This window comes from Peromyscus leucopus, chromosome 5 (genome assembly GCF_004664715.2).
Source record: "Peromyscus leucopus breed LL Stock chromosome 5, UCI_PerLeu_2.1, whole genome shotgun sequence".
In the NCBI taxonomy this organism is placed as follows: domain Eukaryota; kingdom Metazoa; phylum Chordata; class Mammalia; order Rodentia; family Cricetidae; genus Peromyscus; species Peromyscus leucopus.
The window spans coordinates 30,041,702-30,056,933 of NC_051067.1; the positions used below are offsets into that span (position 1 = coordinate 30,041,702).

General features: G+C 46.6%; 1 protein-coding gene across 1 annotated transcript; it reads left to right on the plus strand.

Moving 5' to 3' along the window:
• Positions 1 to 2,036: 2,036 nt before the first annotated feature.
• Tubb2b (tubulin beta 2B class IIb) lies at positions 2,037 to 5,212 on the plus strand. Its single transcript, XM_028881433.2, has 4 exons — positions 2,037 to 2,308; positions 3,071 to 3,179; positions 3,438 to 3,548; positions 3,905 to 5,212. Exons 1-4 carry the CDS (start codon positions 2,252 to 2,254, stop codon positions 4,963 to 4,965), a joined length of 1,338 nt encoding a protein of 445 aa, XP_028737266.1. The 5' UTR covers positions 2,037 to 2,251; the 3' UTR covers positions 4,966 to 5,212.
• Positions 5,213 to 15,232: the final 10,020 nt, after the last annotated feature.

Sequence of the window (15,232 nt, forward strand, 5' to 3'; positions counted from 1 at the left end):
TGAGCCCCCAGAGGCAGGCCCCTGAACTCCGGGATTGCTCCTTGGCTGGCGCAGCTAGGCGAGACGGCTGCACAGCGGCATCAATAATCGCAATGCGGGTGACACCCTGTCTGTGTTACTTTCAGGGCAGTTGAGCACCACCGCAGCCCACCACCTCTCCGGCTACACCTGGGATAGCCCTTTCGGCTGTGCGTGTAGTCACCTTCCCTGAAAATCTGGGCGTCCTGGAGACAGTCCACGCCCTGTCATTAACTCTTTGTGTGACCTTGGGAAGTATTCCGTCTTCACGCTTCTGCATCTGTAGGAGGATTTGGGTGGGGAAATCCGGAGTCAGAGCCTGGGTCCTTGGAGCCCTGCTAGTGGACACGTGGGCACACCTTCTGCTGTTCTGCTCCTCTTCTCAACCCCACCCTGACCTGAGCACCCGCAGCCGTGTCTGGAGAACTATGGCTGTAGAGCTCCAGTCTGGGCACGCTGGCCATCGCAGGCGGCAAGGCTTTTGTTCTGGCTGTTTCTCCTTGTACATTAGAACTGAGTTTTAAGCCCGCACTACACCCCCTCCCCCTGCGGAAAGGAGAGGCGATGACAGCTTGCGGATGGTTCTAGCAGGCCCTCTCTCGCTCGACAGCTGCGAGCTCTACCCTACAGCGAGACCCTGAGTCACTAGGGCCTCTCTCCCCAGAGAATGCAAAAGGTCATATCACCTCCTAAACTACTAGTCCCACGTGGGGACCGCGACCTCCAACCTGGGGTAGCAGGGAACAGGCTCTGACACTCTTTTTCCTCCCTCCCTCAGAAGCACGCAGGTTTATCTCACACACGCGCGGAGACAGTAACAAAGGAATCATTTTCTTCCACGAATATCTAGAAAATGCGGGTTTGAAGGGTGTGTGTGTGTGTGTGTGTACCGCGTCTGCGCACGCGCTGATGTTAGTGCGCTAGGGTCTGCGGTGGTCTCTGGCTGGCTCACGGTACCGCAGTTTTTAGGCGTGTCCCCCACTCTCTATCCGCAGCATTAAGGCTGGGACCTCGTGGGAGCTGCAAAGGAAGATACTAATGCTCTAGGTAAAGACAGTTCTCGGATCCCACCCCCCTTTCCTTAAAACAGAATGGCCTAACTCTGGGAAGGACAGCGCCTGGCTGGTTTTTAAATACTCAGTTGTGGAATACATCCCACGCTTTTGTGAACTCTTTGTTTCCCCGACAGGCCCGCCCCCAGAACTCCACCCTCGGTCTGCCCGCAGCACAGTTCAGGCAGCGCGGCCTGCCACACCCACTCCATCACTTGGGAGGAACAAAAGCCAATCACAGGGTAGAAAGTGTTATTGGTATCAGGCTGAAAGCTGTATATTCTTGGAGTGGGTTAGGCAGGGCTGGGCTCAGAGGTCCTTCTACCCCTGAATACTGCTACTGCAGCGAAGGGATAGAGTTAACAAAGACAAAGACAAGGACAGCTGATGCTATGGGAGGAGAGGAACGCGCTCTGATGCTCCCCGGTGTCCAAAGTCAGGATCTTTTGGACCTCTGTTTTTCCAATTACATTGGACTTCCTGGGATCACCTGTCTTTTCCTAAAATTCTATGTAATTGGCGTATGCTCCTGGCGTGGATGAAGAAGGGGGCAGTACTTTCGCCAGGTGCATTGGCTTGGCGAAGCCTGCCCAGTATTAGAAGAGGGATTGCTGGGGTAACGCAAGTTGTTAGCTTAAATCCCCCTACCTTGTGCGCACTCGCAATACCGGACTGCACCTGCTCCAGTTGCCCTCTTCCCTATCCATAACCAGCCCTCTCTCAATCCCTACTCTTATACTAATCGCCCCGCCTCGCCATACTCCGGTAGGATTCACGCTCCCAGTTCCCCATACTCGATTTCCCCTTCTCCTCAAGTTCGAGACAATGATCACGCCCCAGCTTCTCCCAGGAACCCCCACCCCACGCAAAGTCTTCACGCCCACGCTGATTGGCCACAAGCCCATAGTCCAGCCCCCTGGACCGTCCCTGGGGCTCAGAGCATTACGTCAACCCGGCCTGGAGAGCGCCAGCTAGAACGGGACTGGGGGGCTTTAACTGGGGGGCGCGGTCTGTCTGGTCCGCCCCACCCTCCCTACATAAAAGACCGAGCCCACCCGGCCGTCGCCCTCAGCCCATCGGTTCCGGACTAAGTTTCAGGTGGCCCTGCACAGGGTGTGGAAGGGGAGCACCGTCAGACCCACTGACATACATCCAAGCCAGCAAGAAGCTAACAAGGCACCATGCGAGAGATCGTGCACATCCAGGCGGGCCAGTGCGGCAACCAGATCGGCGCTAAGGTGGGCTCGCAGCTTAGGGGGTGGGGGAGGAATGCTAGGAGAGCGCCGCTCGGGATACTTGGGCACCAGAGCACGGCACGATCCTCGGTGGACCCAGGTCTCGCCAAGGGTGGATCTGACTTGCTTTGTGCAATAGGATGGGGCGTGTGCCCAGAGGCGACTTTAAAGCTCGGGGGTCTTATTCATTTTTCCCGGAACTGTTCGAAATTTGGGGTGCCCTTTCTTTTCCTCTCTGATCGCCACGCGTGCCTGAAGGAGGGGTGTGCAGGCTGGGCTGTGTGCGCCGGTCTTTGGGAGGGGCCGGGACGCAAGGAGAATTGATTTTACTCGCTTGAACACCCGGCGAGCTGCGGGGGAGGGGAGGAGAGCGATTGTCTGGCTGGACGTGCTTTGCATTTAAAATACCCTTCTACAGTTGCCTGGCCTCACTCTCTCCCCGCCTGCCCCTTTCTTGCTGCTCCTAGAGTCCCAGAGCGTTTGTCTCCAGCCGCCACTGGCGGCTGTGACCCGCAATCCCAGGCTTGGGCTGGTTTTTTCACCACCACCCCCATTCCTACCTCCTGCTGAGAGCAGCTGTTCGCCTGGGAAACCGCCCAGTTTCAACTTTCTGATCTTGTACAATGCAAGCCCTAAGGCTGTGCCGGGGTCACGCCACTCATTAAAGCTTCTGCAGTGTCGGGTTGTTAAAACTGGGTGGGAGCTTCTCATTGCAATTCGGGGTGGGGTCGTTGCATAGCTAAATGCCGACTTTTTATGTCTCAGTTTTGGGAGGTCATCAGTGATGAGCATGGTATCGACCCCACTGGCAGTTACCATGGAGACAGTGATTTGCAGCTGGAAAGAATCAATGTATACTACAATGAAGCCACTGGTAATTATTTCTAACTCCCCATCTTCAATTCCGGCACCTCTATACCCTGCTCGCATGCGGCCCCAGGAGAAGGTGTTGACTTTAGGATGACCACTCAGGGTGGGGGTAGCCTCTACTGTGTCAACGAAATCCTTTGAAAGCCTGGTCATAGGCCTTTCTTTGTTTGGGGATAGTAGCAATCAGGAAAGAGGTGGTACCAAGCCCTTCTCTGCAGAGATCATTGCCTGAAGGGCTAAGCCAGCTCTTGTTTCCCTGCAGGTAATAAATATGTACCTAGGGCCATCCTGGTGGACCTGGAGCCGGGCACAATGGACTCAGTCAGGTCTGGACCATTTGGGCAGATTTTCAGGCCAGACAACTTCGTGTTCGGTGAGTATTTGGCATAGCTAAAGACAGAAGGGCACGAGGTGCCAATTACCGCTGGTATAAGGGGTGGAGGAGTGTGATTGACAGATTGAGAGCATAAATAGCATCATCCAGGTGCATGCTGGCTAAGTGTTAGTTTACGCTTAGAGACAAATGCATCTGAGCTTTTTCAAAGCAAGGTGTGCTCTGTTAACTCATTTATAATTGCATGGATGACCAAATAGATTATTGTTTAATATTTATTGGCCACTTGGTGGTAACTTGAAATAACTATATCTGAGGCGTGATTTAAAAAAAAAGAAAAAAAAGAAGGGATTTAACCCAATCATGGCTGATTTAATCCTCCTTTGTTCTGACAGGCCAGAGTGGTGCAGGAAATAACTGGGCCAAGGGCCACTACACAGAGGGTGCTGAGCTGGTGGACTCCGTCCTGGATGTAGTGAGGAAGGAGTCTGAAAGCTGTGACTGTCTCCAGGGCTTCCAGCTGACCCATTCACTGGGGGGAGGCACTGGCTCAGGCATGGGGACCCTGCTCATCAGCAAGATCCGGGAGGAGTACCCAGACCGCATCATGAACACCTTCAGTGTCATGCCCTCACCCAAGGTCTCTGACACTGTGGTGGAGCCCTATAATGCCACCCTCTCTGTGCACCAGCTGGTAGAGAACACAGATGAAACCTACTGCATCGACAACGAGGCCCTGTATGACATCTGCTTCCGCACCCTCAAGCTGACCACACCCACATATGGCGACCTCAACCACCTGGTGTCAGCCACCATGAGCGGGGTGACCACCTGCCTGCGCTTCCCAGGCCAGCTGAATGCAGACCTGCGCAAGCTGGCTGTGAACATGGTGCCCTTCCCACGCCTGCACTTCTTCATGCCAGGCTTCGCACCTCTGACCAGCAGGGGCAGCCAGCAGTACAGAGCCCTGACAGTGCCTGAGCTCACTCAGCAGATGTTCGACTCCAAGAATATGATGGCCGCCTGTGACCCGCGCCATGGCCGCTACCTGACCGTGGCCGCCATCTTCCGGGGCCGCATGTCCATGAAGGAGGTGGATGAGCAGATGCTCAACGTGCAGAACAAGAACAGCAGCTACTTCGTGGAGTGGATCCCCAACAACGTGAAGACGGCCGTGTGTGACATCCCTCCCCGAGGCCTCAAGATGTCAGCCACCTTCATTGGCAACAGCACCGCCATCCAGGAGCTGTTTAAGCGCATCTCGGAGCAGTTCACTGCCATGTTCCGGCGCAAGGCCTTCCTGCACTGGTACACAGGCGAAGGCATGGACGAGATGGAGTTCACCGAGGCAGAGAGCAACATGAATGACCTGGTGTCTGAATACCAGCAGTACCAGGATGCCACGGCTGATGAGCAGGGCGAGTTCGAGGAGGAGGAGGGCGAAGATGAGGCTTGAGTTTCCCAGGCCAAGAAGGTTAGGGAAAGCTGAGATGAAAGCAGGGGGTGGGGGGCTTATCTGTGAAAACACTTTGGCAGTTGAAGGAAGGAAGATGGTCTTAGGTTTGTGCTGGGTCTCTGGTGCTCTTCACTGTTGCCTGTCACTTTTTTCTCTTTTTGTAATATTGATAACATCAATGTAACACTTGAGATCTTTCTGAACTCCTGTTGTAATGGCTAAAATCACATAAACCTTTGTGTCCTAACGGTGTCCTCTTTTCTTTCTCTTCTTTCTCTTTATTAAGTTCTTTTATTACCAACTTAAATCCATCTTTCTGACCACATAATAACTTTCTTCCTTTAGAAAAGAATGAAAGTCCAGAGGCATTTCCTCTTTGGGTATGGTATGAATTAATATAACTGAAACCAACCAAGAATGACCCTACTCAATCCAATAGGAGGAAGCAACCTAAATTTAAAATGCCCTTTGGTACATGACTTGTTTGCTGCAGGAGTGCTTGCCTGAAAGCACACAAAGTATGTTTTCATGTGGATACCTCACCAGGCCTTTATTCCCTTTATAAAGTTTTATTTGAACAGTTACGTAGAGGCACCCAGCACTGCATTTAAAGGAGTATGGAAAGTAAGTTTCCTCTCCTCCTGTGGTCCTTGATCCAGCCTTCCTCTCTGGAGGGTGCCATTATTAATAATGTTGATAATAATCACCAAGTTATATCATTTTCATGGTACTGAGAATAAAATGTGGGGCCTTCTTGCACACTCAGCAAGCATTATACCACTGAGCCCAACAGCTGTGTTCAAGAGACAGGGCATTCACCATGTAGGTATGCTGTGTTTGATTTGGCCTGCTCCTACCAGTGGACATTCAGGTCATTTAGACTTTTTCATATAATGCGACAATGAATAATTTTGTAGCATTGTGCACACAAGAAAAGCTATTTCTGTAAGTGGGATTTCCTGCCTCTTTGAGTTAATGAAGTTATGTGCATTTAGGAACATATGTTAGATATTTGATAGATGTATTCTCAGGTTTCTCCCAGCCACAGTGTCCACAGTTTTATGAACTTTGTGCTAATCTTCATTTCAGTTTATTTGAAAATATAAATTTGGAGTGGTTGGGGAGTTTTTGTTTTGTTTTGTTTTGTTTTTTTAAAAAAAAGACAAACCATAAGAATTTTCATAGTTTATTACATTCTTACCATGAAGACCCAGGATCTGAGCTTTGCACTCAAGCCTGAACTAGACTTGAATTCAACAATGAAAGAAGCTTTAGGAGTCCAGTCAAACATGGATTCTGGGTTAAGATACTTCCATGGAAGTATTTGTACTTTATCAGAATGGCACTGATACTCTAATCTGGGCCAGACAGTTTCTCACTTGAGGATGAGAAGTAGAAAACAACTGTGCAGAACTTATTTATATGCTCCTCGGGAAAAGAAAGTAAGTCAAGAAGACCATCTCTGGGATTTTTCTACTCTTTTAGATGAATTCAAAACTAGAAAAAATATTATTTTATATCTGGCCTTATATTTTTTCATTTTGTATAGGTCTATTACTTTAAAAGGAGGGCATAAAGAATTTTTATCTTAATAAAAGGTTGAAATATATTTGGAAGCAGTTCCAAGGGGGAGGGGGAGCAGTGCCATTCTGAATAGTGTTAAAAAGAAATCCATCCCACTCCTAGGCTCCATAAATGGAAAAGGACAGCAGTTCACTGTGTAAGTCTAGATCACAGAAACCTGACAGAGTGAGTAGGGTTCAGTGGGTCAGGATCTTTAGCTCCAACACTCTATATTTAATGGCAAACTGGCAGGTGTCAGTCCTGGCTGAGCCGGTGTAAAGCTTCCAACAACCTCCTTGAAGGACGGCATTGGGTTTAAATGCCCCGAACACTTGGGGCAGCTGCCAAAGCTCCCTGGACCTGTCCTTGGCTGGGCATTTCCGGCAGCCTGTCAGATCCATGACAGTGACTTTGGGAAAGAGAAAGGATGAGTGCCACGCTCCTTGTGACATCCTGGAAGTGTGCATCTCTCCCATACCTTGTAAGAAGAGAACAGGCAGGTGCCAGCCAGCTAGCCCTTTGGCGGCACACAGCTAGAGCTTATTTTGGCACGATGGGAAGAGTGGATGCCAACCTGACCATTCAAGCAGGTGCTCTGGATTTTATGTCACTTCAAAGACGAGGAAAATGTTTAGATACTTGGAATAAGAAATACTATTTTTTTATGTGTGGGTTTTTGGGGGGTTTTGCACTTTTTTTAAAAAAAATATTTATTTTTATTTTGTGTGCATTGGTGTTTTGCCATGGGTGTCAGGTCCCCTGGAACTGGAATTGCAGACAGTTATGAGCTGCCATGTGGGTGCTGGGAATTAAACCTGGGTCCTCTGGAAGAGCAGTCAGTGTTCCCAACCACTAAGCTACCTCTCCAGCCTCAAGAGACACTGTTTTTAAAACACTAATTTCCTTTGGAAGGTGGCCATTGTGTGATGGGATCTGGTGTATGTGTGTTGGAGGGGCAGGGGTGGTGAGGTGGGTGGTGGTTGCCATGGATGTTTTTAGCTCTAACAGTGCTCCATGCCTCCCTAACGTGCTTTAAGGAGGATATTCAGTTTGAGTAAGCAGGGTACCCAAATTATAAAATCTGCTGCAAGGTCTAGAGGTTGGGATTAAGGATGGGGGATTTCGGTTATCTTGAGGCAAGGAAGCAAACTCCCACAGGGCTCCCCATTGGCCTACCCAGCTGCACCGGCCTAAGGAGTGCTAAGGTGTTATTAGACTAGTAGCAGTTTCAGCTAAAATCTTCTCTGTGCAGTTCACTTCAAAGGAAAACTTGAAGACGTGGTTGGTTTGGTTCTGCCCAAATGTCCCTAATGAGGTCACTGTTTGAAAATGACACTGCATTTCTTCATTTTAAAATTCCACGTGCACATGTGTTAATGCAATCATATTTGCAAGAGAATTTCTTTTCTTTTTTTTCTTTCTTTTTTCTTTTTTTTCTTTTTTTTTTTTTTTTTTTGGTTTTCAAGATAAGGTTTCTTTCTCTGTGCAACAGTCCCGGCTGTCCTGGAACTTGATTTGCAGACCCGACTGGCCTTGAACTCACTGAGATCCACCTGCCTCTGCCTCCCAAGTGCTGGCATTAAAAGCATGTGTTACCCAGTGCAAGAGAAATATTTTTATCAGAACTAAACCCTGTGAAAATTAATGGGGAGTTAGGAAAAGCTGGGGAGCGTGAGAGACCCTAAAACAACTGTGTCACAGCTAAGACTCCCCTCCCACAGACCCCCTTTCACATGCTCTGGTGTCCTGGTTAGCATGACTTAACTGCTGGGGAAAGCTGCTTGACACCTCCTAGAAGGTTGATTTCCTCTGAGTGTGTCAGCAGCTTCCTTTGCGGTAAAGATGCTGCCAAGTCAAGTCATGTGTTCACTTGGAAACGGATTCATTCTTCCCTTGGTTTCTTAACTGCCCTCTCCTTAGTTCCTTTTGAGATATTCTGATTATCATGTACCCACAAAAATGTATTTTGGTGCAGTCTATTTCACATCATTTCTTCTTCTTCTTCTTCTTCTTCTTCTTCTTCTTCTTCTTCTTCTTCTTCTTCTTCTTCTTTTTAAATTTTAAACCATAAAAAATTAAGCACTTGAAAGAGTACAGGTGCTGTAGCAGACAACCTACTTTCTGAGTATAACGGCCATTGCCATCTTAGTCAGCAGCTGTGACTAACAGAAGACCATCAGGATGAGGCCTGTTGGGGTTCTCATAAAAGGGGGGGGGGTCCTTACACTCTCACCTAGGTCCTAGCCACTCGGTCCTATTCCTCCCGCTGTATATGTTCCTGCACTCACTGGTTCACCAGGCTAGACTTAATGTGGAGGTTCCTAGGGGTTGTCTGTCCAGCAAGGACATGGACACCTTGTACCTTTTCCCACATGCCCTGCATTGTGCATCCCTTTATCTGATGCCCACAGTTTATAATTCCTTTTATAGTAAACCAGTAGACTTCAGTGCTTCTCTGAGTTCTGTAAGCTGCTCTAGGAAATCTGTCGAATCTGAGAGGTCAATAAAAGACACAATTTACAGCTGTTGGTCAGAAGTATAGGGCACGGCCACTGGATTGTCACTGGCATCTGTGGTGCAGGGCAGTCTTGTGGGTCACAGCCCTAAGATTGTGTGATATGATGCTGCCTCCAGGAAGTCAGTGTCATAGCTAGATTGAACTAGTGGATATCCAGGTGGTATCTACTGTAGAAATGCCTTGCTTTGGTGAGGAGGCATCTCAAATTTGGGGGTATAGTTTTCTGTGTTGAGAGTAGAGGGGAGAACCATTTTTTCACAGAGTAATATAAATAGGTCCCTGAGGCTTAAAGAGAGCGTGCACTAGGAAAGGAGATAAGCCTTTGAAGTGTTGAAGTGTTTTCTGGTGAAGAGAAGCCTTATTTTCTTTTCTTTCTTTCTTTTTTTTTTTTTTTTTTTTTTTTTTTTTTTTTTTTTTGGTTTTTTGAGACAGGGTTTCTCTGTGTAGCTTTGCGCCGTTCCTGGGACTCACTTGGTAGTCCAGGCTGGCCTCGAACTCACAGAGATCCGCCTGCCTCTGCCTCCCAAGTGCTGGGATTAAAGGCGTGCGCCACTACTGCCCGGCACGAAGCCTTATTTTCTAAAGCAACTGAAGACAAAATTCAAAATTTGACCCATATTTCTGGTGTGATTGGGAGTATTCAGATGGACAGTATTCAGGATGGTATGGCTGTAGACATTGTCCATTTCTGGATCCAAACATTTCTTCCTCTTATCTTGAGGCCTTCTTAATTTTAAGCTAACAGATACAACATACCCATGACTTACAGAGACCATGTTTCAATGATCTGCAATGAAATGTTCATGTCAGGACAGCTAAAATGATAGATTTTTTTTTCTCTCTCTCCAGCACAAATGTGTTTGCTGTTGCCTGTGTATCTGGTTACCAGGGGGAAGGGATCTGCTTTGATGGATTTGGTGATAAGGGAAGGCACATAAGTATACACAAACAAAGAAGCCTCTGTGGCCACATGGAAGGTGTTTCCAGGAAATTGATTGGGGACAGGAGCTAACATAAGGTAAAGGGCTGGAGAGGGGGTAGAAGAGAAAGAGTATGTGGGATGTCCATGGGCAGTTGGTGGCTAGTGTCTGGCAGGCCTGTTGAGACATGTGAGTCTGCGGAAGTGAAGACCGGAAGACACATTCTACATTCAGCAGCTACATTATTCATAGATACAACTCTGAGATACAATCTCTCCCTAAAGGAGACAGAATCTAGCAAGCTGCTTTGCAACTTTGTAGTTTCTTTCTTTTAGTTCTCTGACTGAATAGGTATGTGGCACCATTTGAATGAGTTCGTTGGTTTCCAACAATAATCACATGGAGACTTCATTCTGTAAGGTAATGACAGTGAAGTGGTGTGATTTTTAAGGATGATAACTAGGTCATAGGGCACCATCCTGAGAAAGGATGAATGTGGTTCTCTATGGGGAGTTCCTCTCCTGGAAAGTGGGTGACTATGAGACTGAACCTGGACCTTTCTCTCCCTCCGTGGCTCTTTTGTTCCTACTATGTTTCAACATAGCCCTGACCCTCACCAGAGCCCAGAAAATGCAAATGTTACAAACTTAGAAGTGTGAAGGTGGGCTGGAGAGATGGTTCAGTGGTTAAAAGCACTGGCTGCTCTTCCTGAGGTCCTGAGTTCAATTCCCAGCAATCACATGGTGGCTCATAGCCATCCTTAATGAGGTCTGGTGCCCTCTTCTGGCAGAACACTGTATAATTAATAAATAAATAAATAAATAAATAAATAAATAAATAAATAAATAAATAAATCTTAAAAAACGGGGGGCTGGAGAGATGGCTCAGAGGTTACGAGCACTGACTGCTCTTCCAGAGGTCCTGAGTTCAATTCCCAGCAACCACATGGTGTCTCACAACCATCTGTAATGAGATCTGGTGCCCTCTTCTGGCCTGCAGGGATATGTGCAGGCAGAACACTGTATACAAAATAAATAAAAATATCTTAAAAAAAAAAAAGTGTGAGGAAAATGAGCCTCCTAACAACACAAAACAGAACAGCACAACATGGCTTTAGTATCTCGGTTTATAGGAAAAGAAAAGAGAATCCACACTTAGCACCTACTATGTGCTAGGCTTATTACCATTTGGTCTATACTGTAGAGTCTATACTATAGAGTGGAGAGAGACCTCAGTTGTCATTGAAGAATTTGGAAGACTTTTAACATATCACTTCAGCTGTGTGAATCCCTGTATAAAACAATTCACAATATCGGTACAGAGGTCCACCTGGTGTTAGTGTACATAGAAAGAAGAAAGTGATCACGCCCAGTATTGTAAGAGAAATTATTGGCTCACATTGTTGAAAAGCCCAGAAGCAGATCTTTCACAGCAATATTTAGAGTCTAGATGACATATCCCATGATAGCTATAAATGCAGACCAATGCAAAATCATAAACTCACTTAAGAAATTATGAGACTACTTTTTTTGTCACTTGATTGTGTAATTCTCAGGTGTGAACTTTGTGGATGACGATTCACGTTACCATGTGAAAAGTTGGAGGTGCCTGGACTGGCTTTGCATTGTGTCCCTGGAACCTGTTCTCTCCGGATCACTTCTGGGCTCTGTAGTTTTTTGTTTCACCATTGCTCTTTGCAAGGATCTCCCCAGGGGTGACAGCTTGAGGCTCATATCACCCCATTGCTACAGAGAAGGAGCCTGACTGGCTATGGACCCAAGTCGGATGCTCATCTCTAAATAAGCCCCTAGGGGCACAGGAGCTGGCTAGCCAGCACTGCAGAATCTGAGAGACCCTCTTTCAAATACTAAGAAGGGAGGTTGTCTTAGTCAGGGTTTCTATTGCTGTGAAAAGACACCATGAGCATGGCAACTCTTATAAAGGAAAACATTTAATTGGGGCTGGCTTACAGTTTCACAGGTTTAGCCCATTATCATCATGGCAGAAAGCATGGCAACATGCAGGTATGGTACTTGAGAAGGAGCTGATCCACAGGCAACAGGAAGTGAACTGTCTGTGTTCCACACGCCCCCCCCCCCCCCGTGTAGCTTGAGCAAAGGAGACCTCAAAGCCCACCCCCACAATGACACACTTCCTCCATCAAGGCCATATCTACTCCACACTTCCTAGTAGTGCCACTCTCTTTGGGAGCCATTTTCTTTCAAACCATCACGGAAGTGATTAAAGAAGACCCTTGACACTGACCTATGGCCTCCATGCACATGTGCACAAACACAGTAACAAAGTCATGAGCACATTCTTTAACATGTGTATACACACACACACACACACACACACACACACACACACACACGCGCGCACGCGCACGCGTGCGCACACACAGAGCTGAGGAACCCCTGGGAAGAAGACATGGAGTGTATTCTGGGAAGAGAGAAGGATATGTATCAAGGTGAAGTGAGAGCTGAATGTGTTATACAGCTTGCCACGACTGGGACAAGTGCCTGGGGTAACACGCTTAGAACAGAGAAAGCTCGTGCTGGCACGTACCTGGGACATCAGGAGGTAAGGTGGAAAGAGCAGAGCTTGGGGTTAGCCTGGACCACTACACAGTGAGATCCTGTCTCCAAAGGAGACATGGAGAGGGGTTCACTTGGGCTTTGGCCCATGGTTGTGTGCCCCTCTTCATTTTGCTACTGTGGTAAGGCAGCTTGTCACAGAAGGGGCACAATGTAGAGTGATACCAATCTCCTTGTGGTTAGGAAGTAAAGAGGAAGAACAGCATCCTAGAATTCTACCCTCCCTTCTTTAGAAAAAAAATTATGTGTAGAGTTGTTTTGCCTGTATGTATATCTATGTATTATGTGCATTCCTGGTGCCCAAGGAGGCCAGGAGAGGACATTGCTTCAATTTCCTGGAACTGGAGTTACAGATGGCTGTGAACAATATGGGTGCTGACAATGGAACTGGGTCCTCTGGAGGAGTATTTAGTGCTCCTAACAGTTGGGTCATCTCTCCAGCCCTCAGAATCCCCTTTGAGGGCATTTCTCCACTGACCAGAAGACCTCCCACTAGGCTTTATCTTGACGTTTCCACCACCTCTCAATAACTCCATGATCTGGGGACTTTGGACAGACAGCACAATGGGAAAGTGCAGCACTGTCTATTGGAGATGAAATTTATAACAGGAAGTCTGCTTCTTGGCTTTTTGGCTGCTGTCTAGTGTGGGACTTCTACAGAGAATGAGAGAATAGCAAGGTAAGGAATGTGTCAGATGATCTCAGGCTCCTTGAATGTAGACTTAAGCCTGTTGTCCAGCTGGAACCTTGGAGATTTGCATGTCTATGGATCAGGCTCTCACGCTGAGCACTTTGTAACTGGCTGTGATCCCTTTTGGGACAAACCTTAAGCATTTCAGAGTCAGAAAAACCAAGTCAGAAAACCAAGGTGTCTGTGTCTTTTGCTTACCACGGAATGATTCCAGAACAAGTTGCTTAAGTTAATTCCCTGAATGCCAAGGTTACCACTCCTCTGGCCTCTCTTCATCCGCCTGAAAACACACACGATCCAGCTCCTGTACCCACCTCCCCAGTGCTAGCCAGCTCCTGGGCCCACCTCCCCAGTGCTAGGATCGCCAGCATGTGTCACTACACCCACCTTTTTTAATGTGGATGCTGGGGATTTGAACTCAGGTCCTGATACTTTCATGGCAAGCACTTTTACTGATTGAACCCATGCCCCAGTCTCCCACTTAACTCTAAAATGACAATCAGATTCCATCTTTCTAAGAGATTTTCTGGGGCTGGAGAGATGGCTCAGCGGTTAAGAGCACTGGCTGTTCTTCCAGAGGACCTGGGTTCAATTCCCAGCACCCACATGGCAGTTTACAACTGTCTGTAACTCTACCTTTCAGGGATCTGACATCGACAGACAGACATACATGCAGGCAAAATATCAATGCACATAAAGGAAATAAATCATAAAAAAAAGAGATTTTCTGTTGTTTTAAAGTTTTATGTGTCCATTCTTTTCATGTTAGGTATCCCGGGAGCTGCCAAGGAAATCAGCTGGTTTCAGGCTGGTCCTGGCTTTTTTTTTTTTTTTTTTTTTTTTTTTTTTGGTCTACTCTCCCTTCTAATTCCACTTTTATCTCCACTACTGCCTTATGTATGTTTGTTTTCAGTGTTTGTGCTATGGTTTATAATATGTACTTTACCACACTATGCCTTCAAGTGGTGCCCTCACAGCCAGCCCCAAACGCTGTGATTGCCCACAGCTTTGCACTTCCTTTTGCTCCAGCTGTCCAGCCTGGAGCCTTGTCTTGCTCTCAAGTCTTTTTTTTTTTTAAGTCATTATTTTTGCTTGAAACAGCTTCATTTGATTCAAAAGGAAACAGTGTATTCATCTACATAGTTCCAGTTTCAGATCTCTGCACTTCTTTGGATACTTCTACTTTTTTTCTTGCTACAAAACTTACTTCAACATCCTTAAGGTAGCAATGAACCTGTCAGCTTTAGATTAGGCTTTAAAAACCTTTATTTTGCCTCATTTTTCAAAGATGTTTTCACTGGAGGCAGAATTTTAAGTTGACAACTTACCTTCCCTAAAAGACATCATTCTATTGTCTCCTGATTTGTACTAAGATGTGAAGTTATCAGTAATTAATAATTTTATCTTCTTGTATGAAATGTTTACTTTTCTGTTTTTAATCACTGTTTTCCAAGCAGGTTTTAAGTTCTTTAAAGATTTATTTTATATGTGTAAGAATGTTTTGCCTGAATGTGTGTGTGTGCACCCTGTGCTTGCCTGGTTCAGAGACATGTTCAGGAAAGTCAGAAGAGGGTATTGGATCCCCCAGGAACTAGAGTTACAGATGGTTGTGAGCAGCCATGTGGTTGCTGAGAATTGAACCCAGATCCTCTGCAGGAGCAACAAGTGCTCTTAAGCACTGCACCATCTCTCCAGCCCTTCCAGCAGTTTTGATATGCTCTATCTTGATGTGGTTTCCTCCAAGTTTACTGTATTTGGGGTTCATTAAGTGGTTTAAGTATGTGAGACTTCATCAAATTCACAATGTTATCTTCTATAATTTCTTCAAATGTTTTTCTCCTACCCTCACCTAATATTGAAGGATTTTAATTACTTATACATTTAACTTTGTTAACTGTGTCTTAATGGTTTACTGTCAATCTGGCTTTTGTCAGTGGTAGGTTTTATCAGTTTTTTTTCTTTTTCTTTTTTTTGAATG

Coding starts and splice junctions, on each gene's coding strand:
- Tubb2b (XM_028881433.2), top strand. CDS start 2,252: ATGCGAGAGATCGTGCACATCCAGGCGGGCCAGTGCGGCAACCAGATC. Junction 3,180..3,437: donor ATACTACAATGAAGCCACTG/GTAATTATTTCT, acceptor GTTTCCCTGCAG/GTAATAAATATGTACCTAGG. Junction 3,549..3,904: donor GCCAGACAACTTCGTGTTCG/GTGAGTATTTGG, acceptor TTGTTCTGACAG/GCCAGAGTGGTGCAGGAAAT.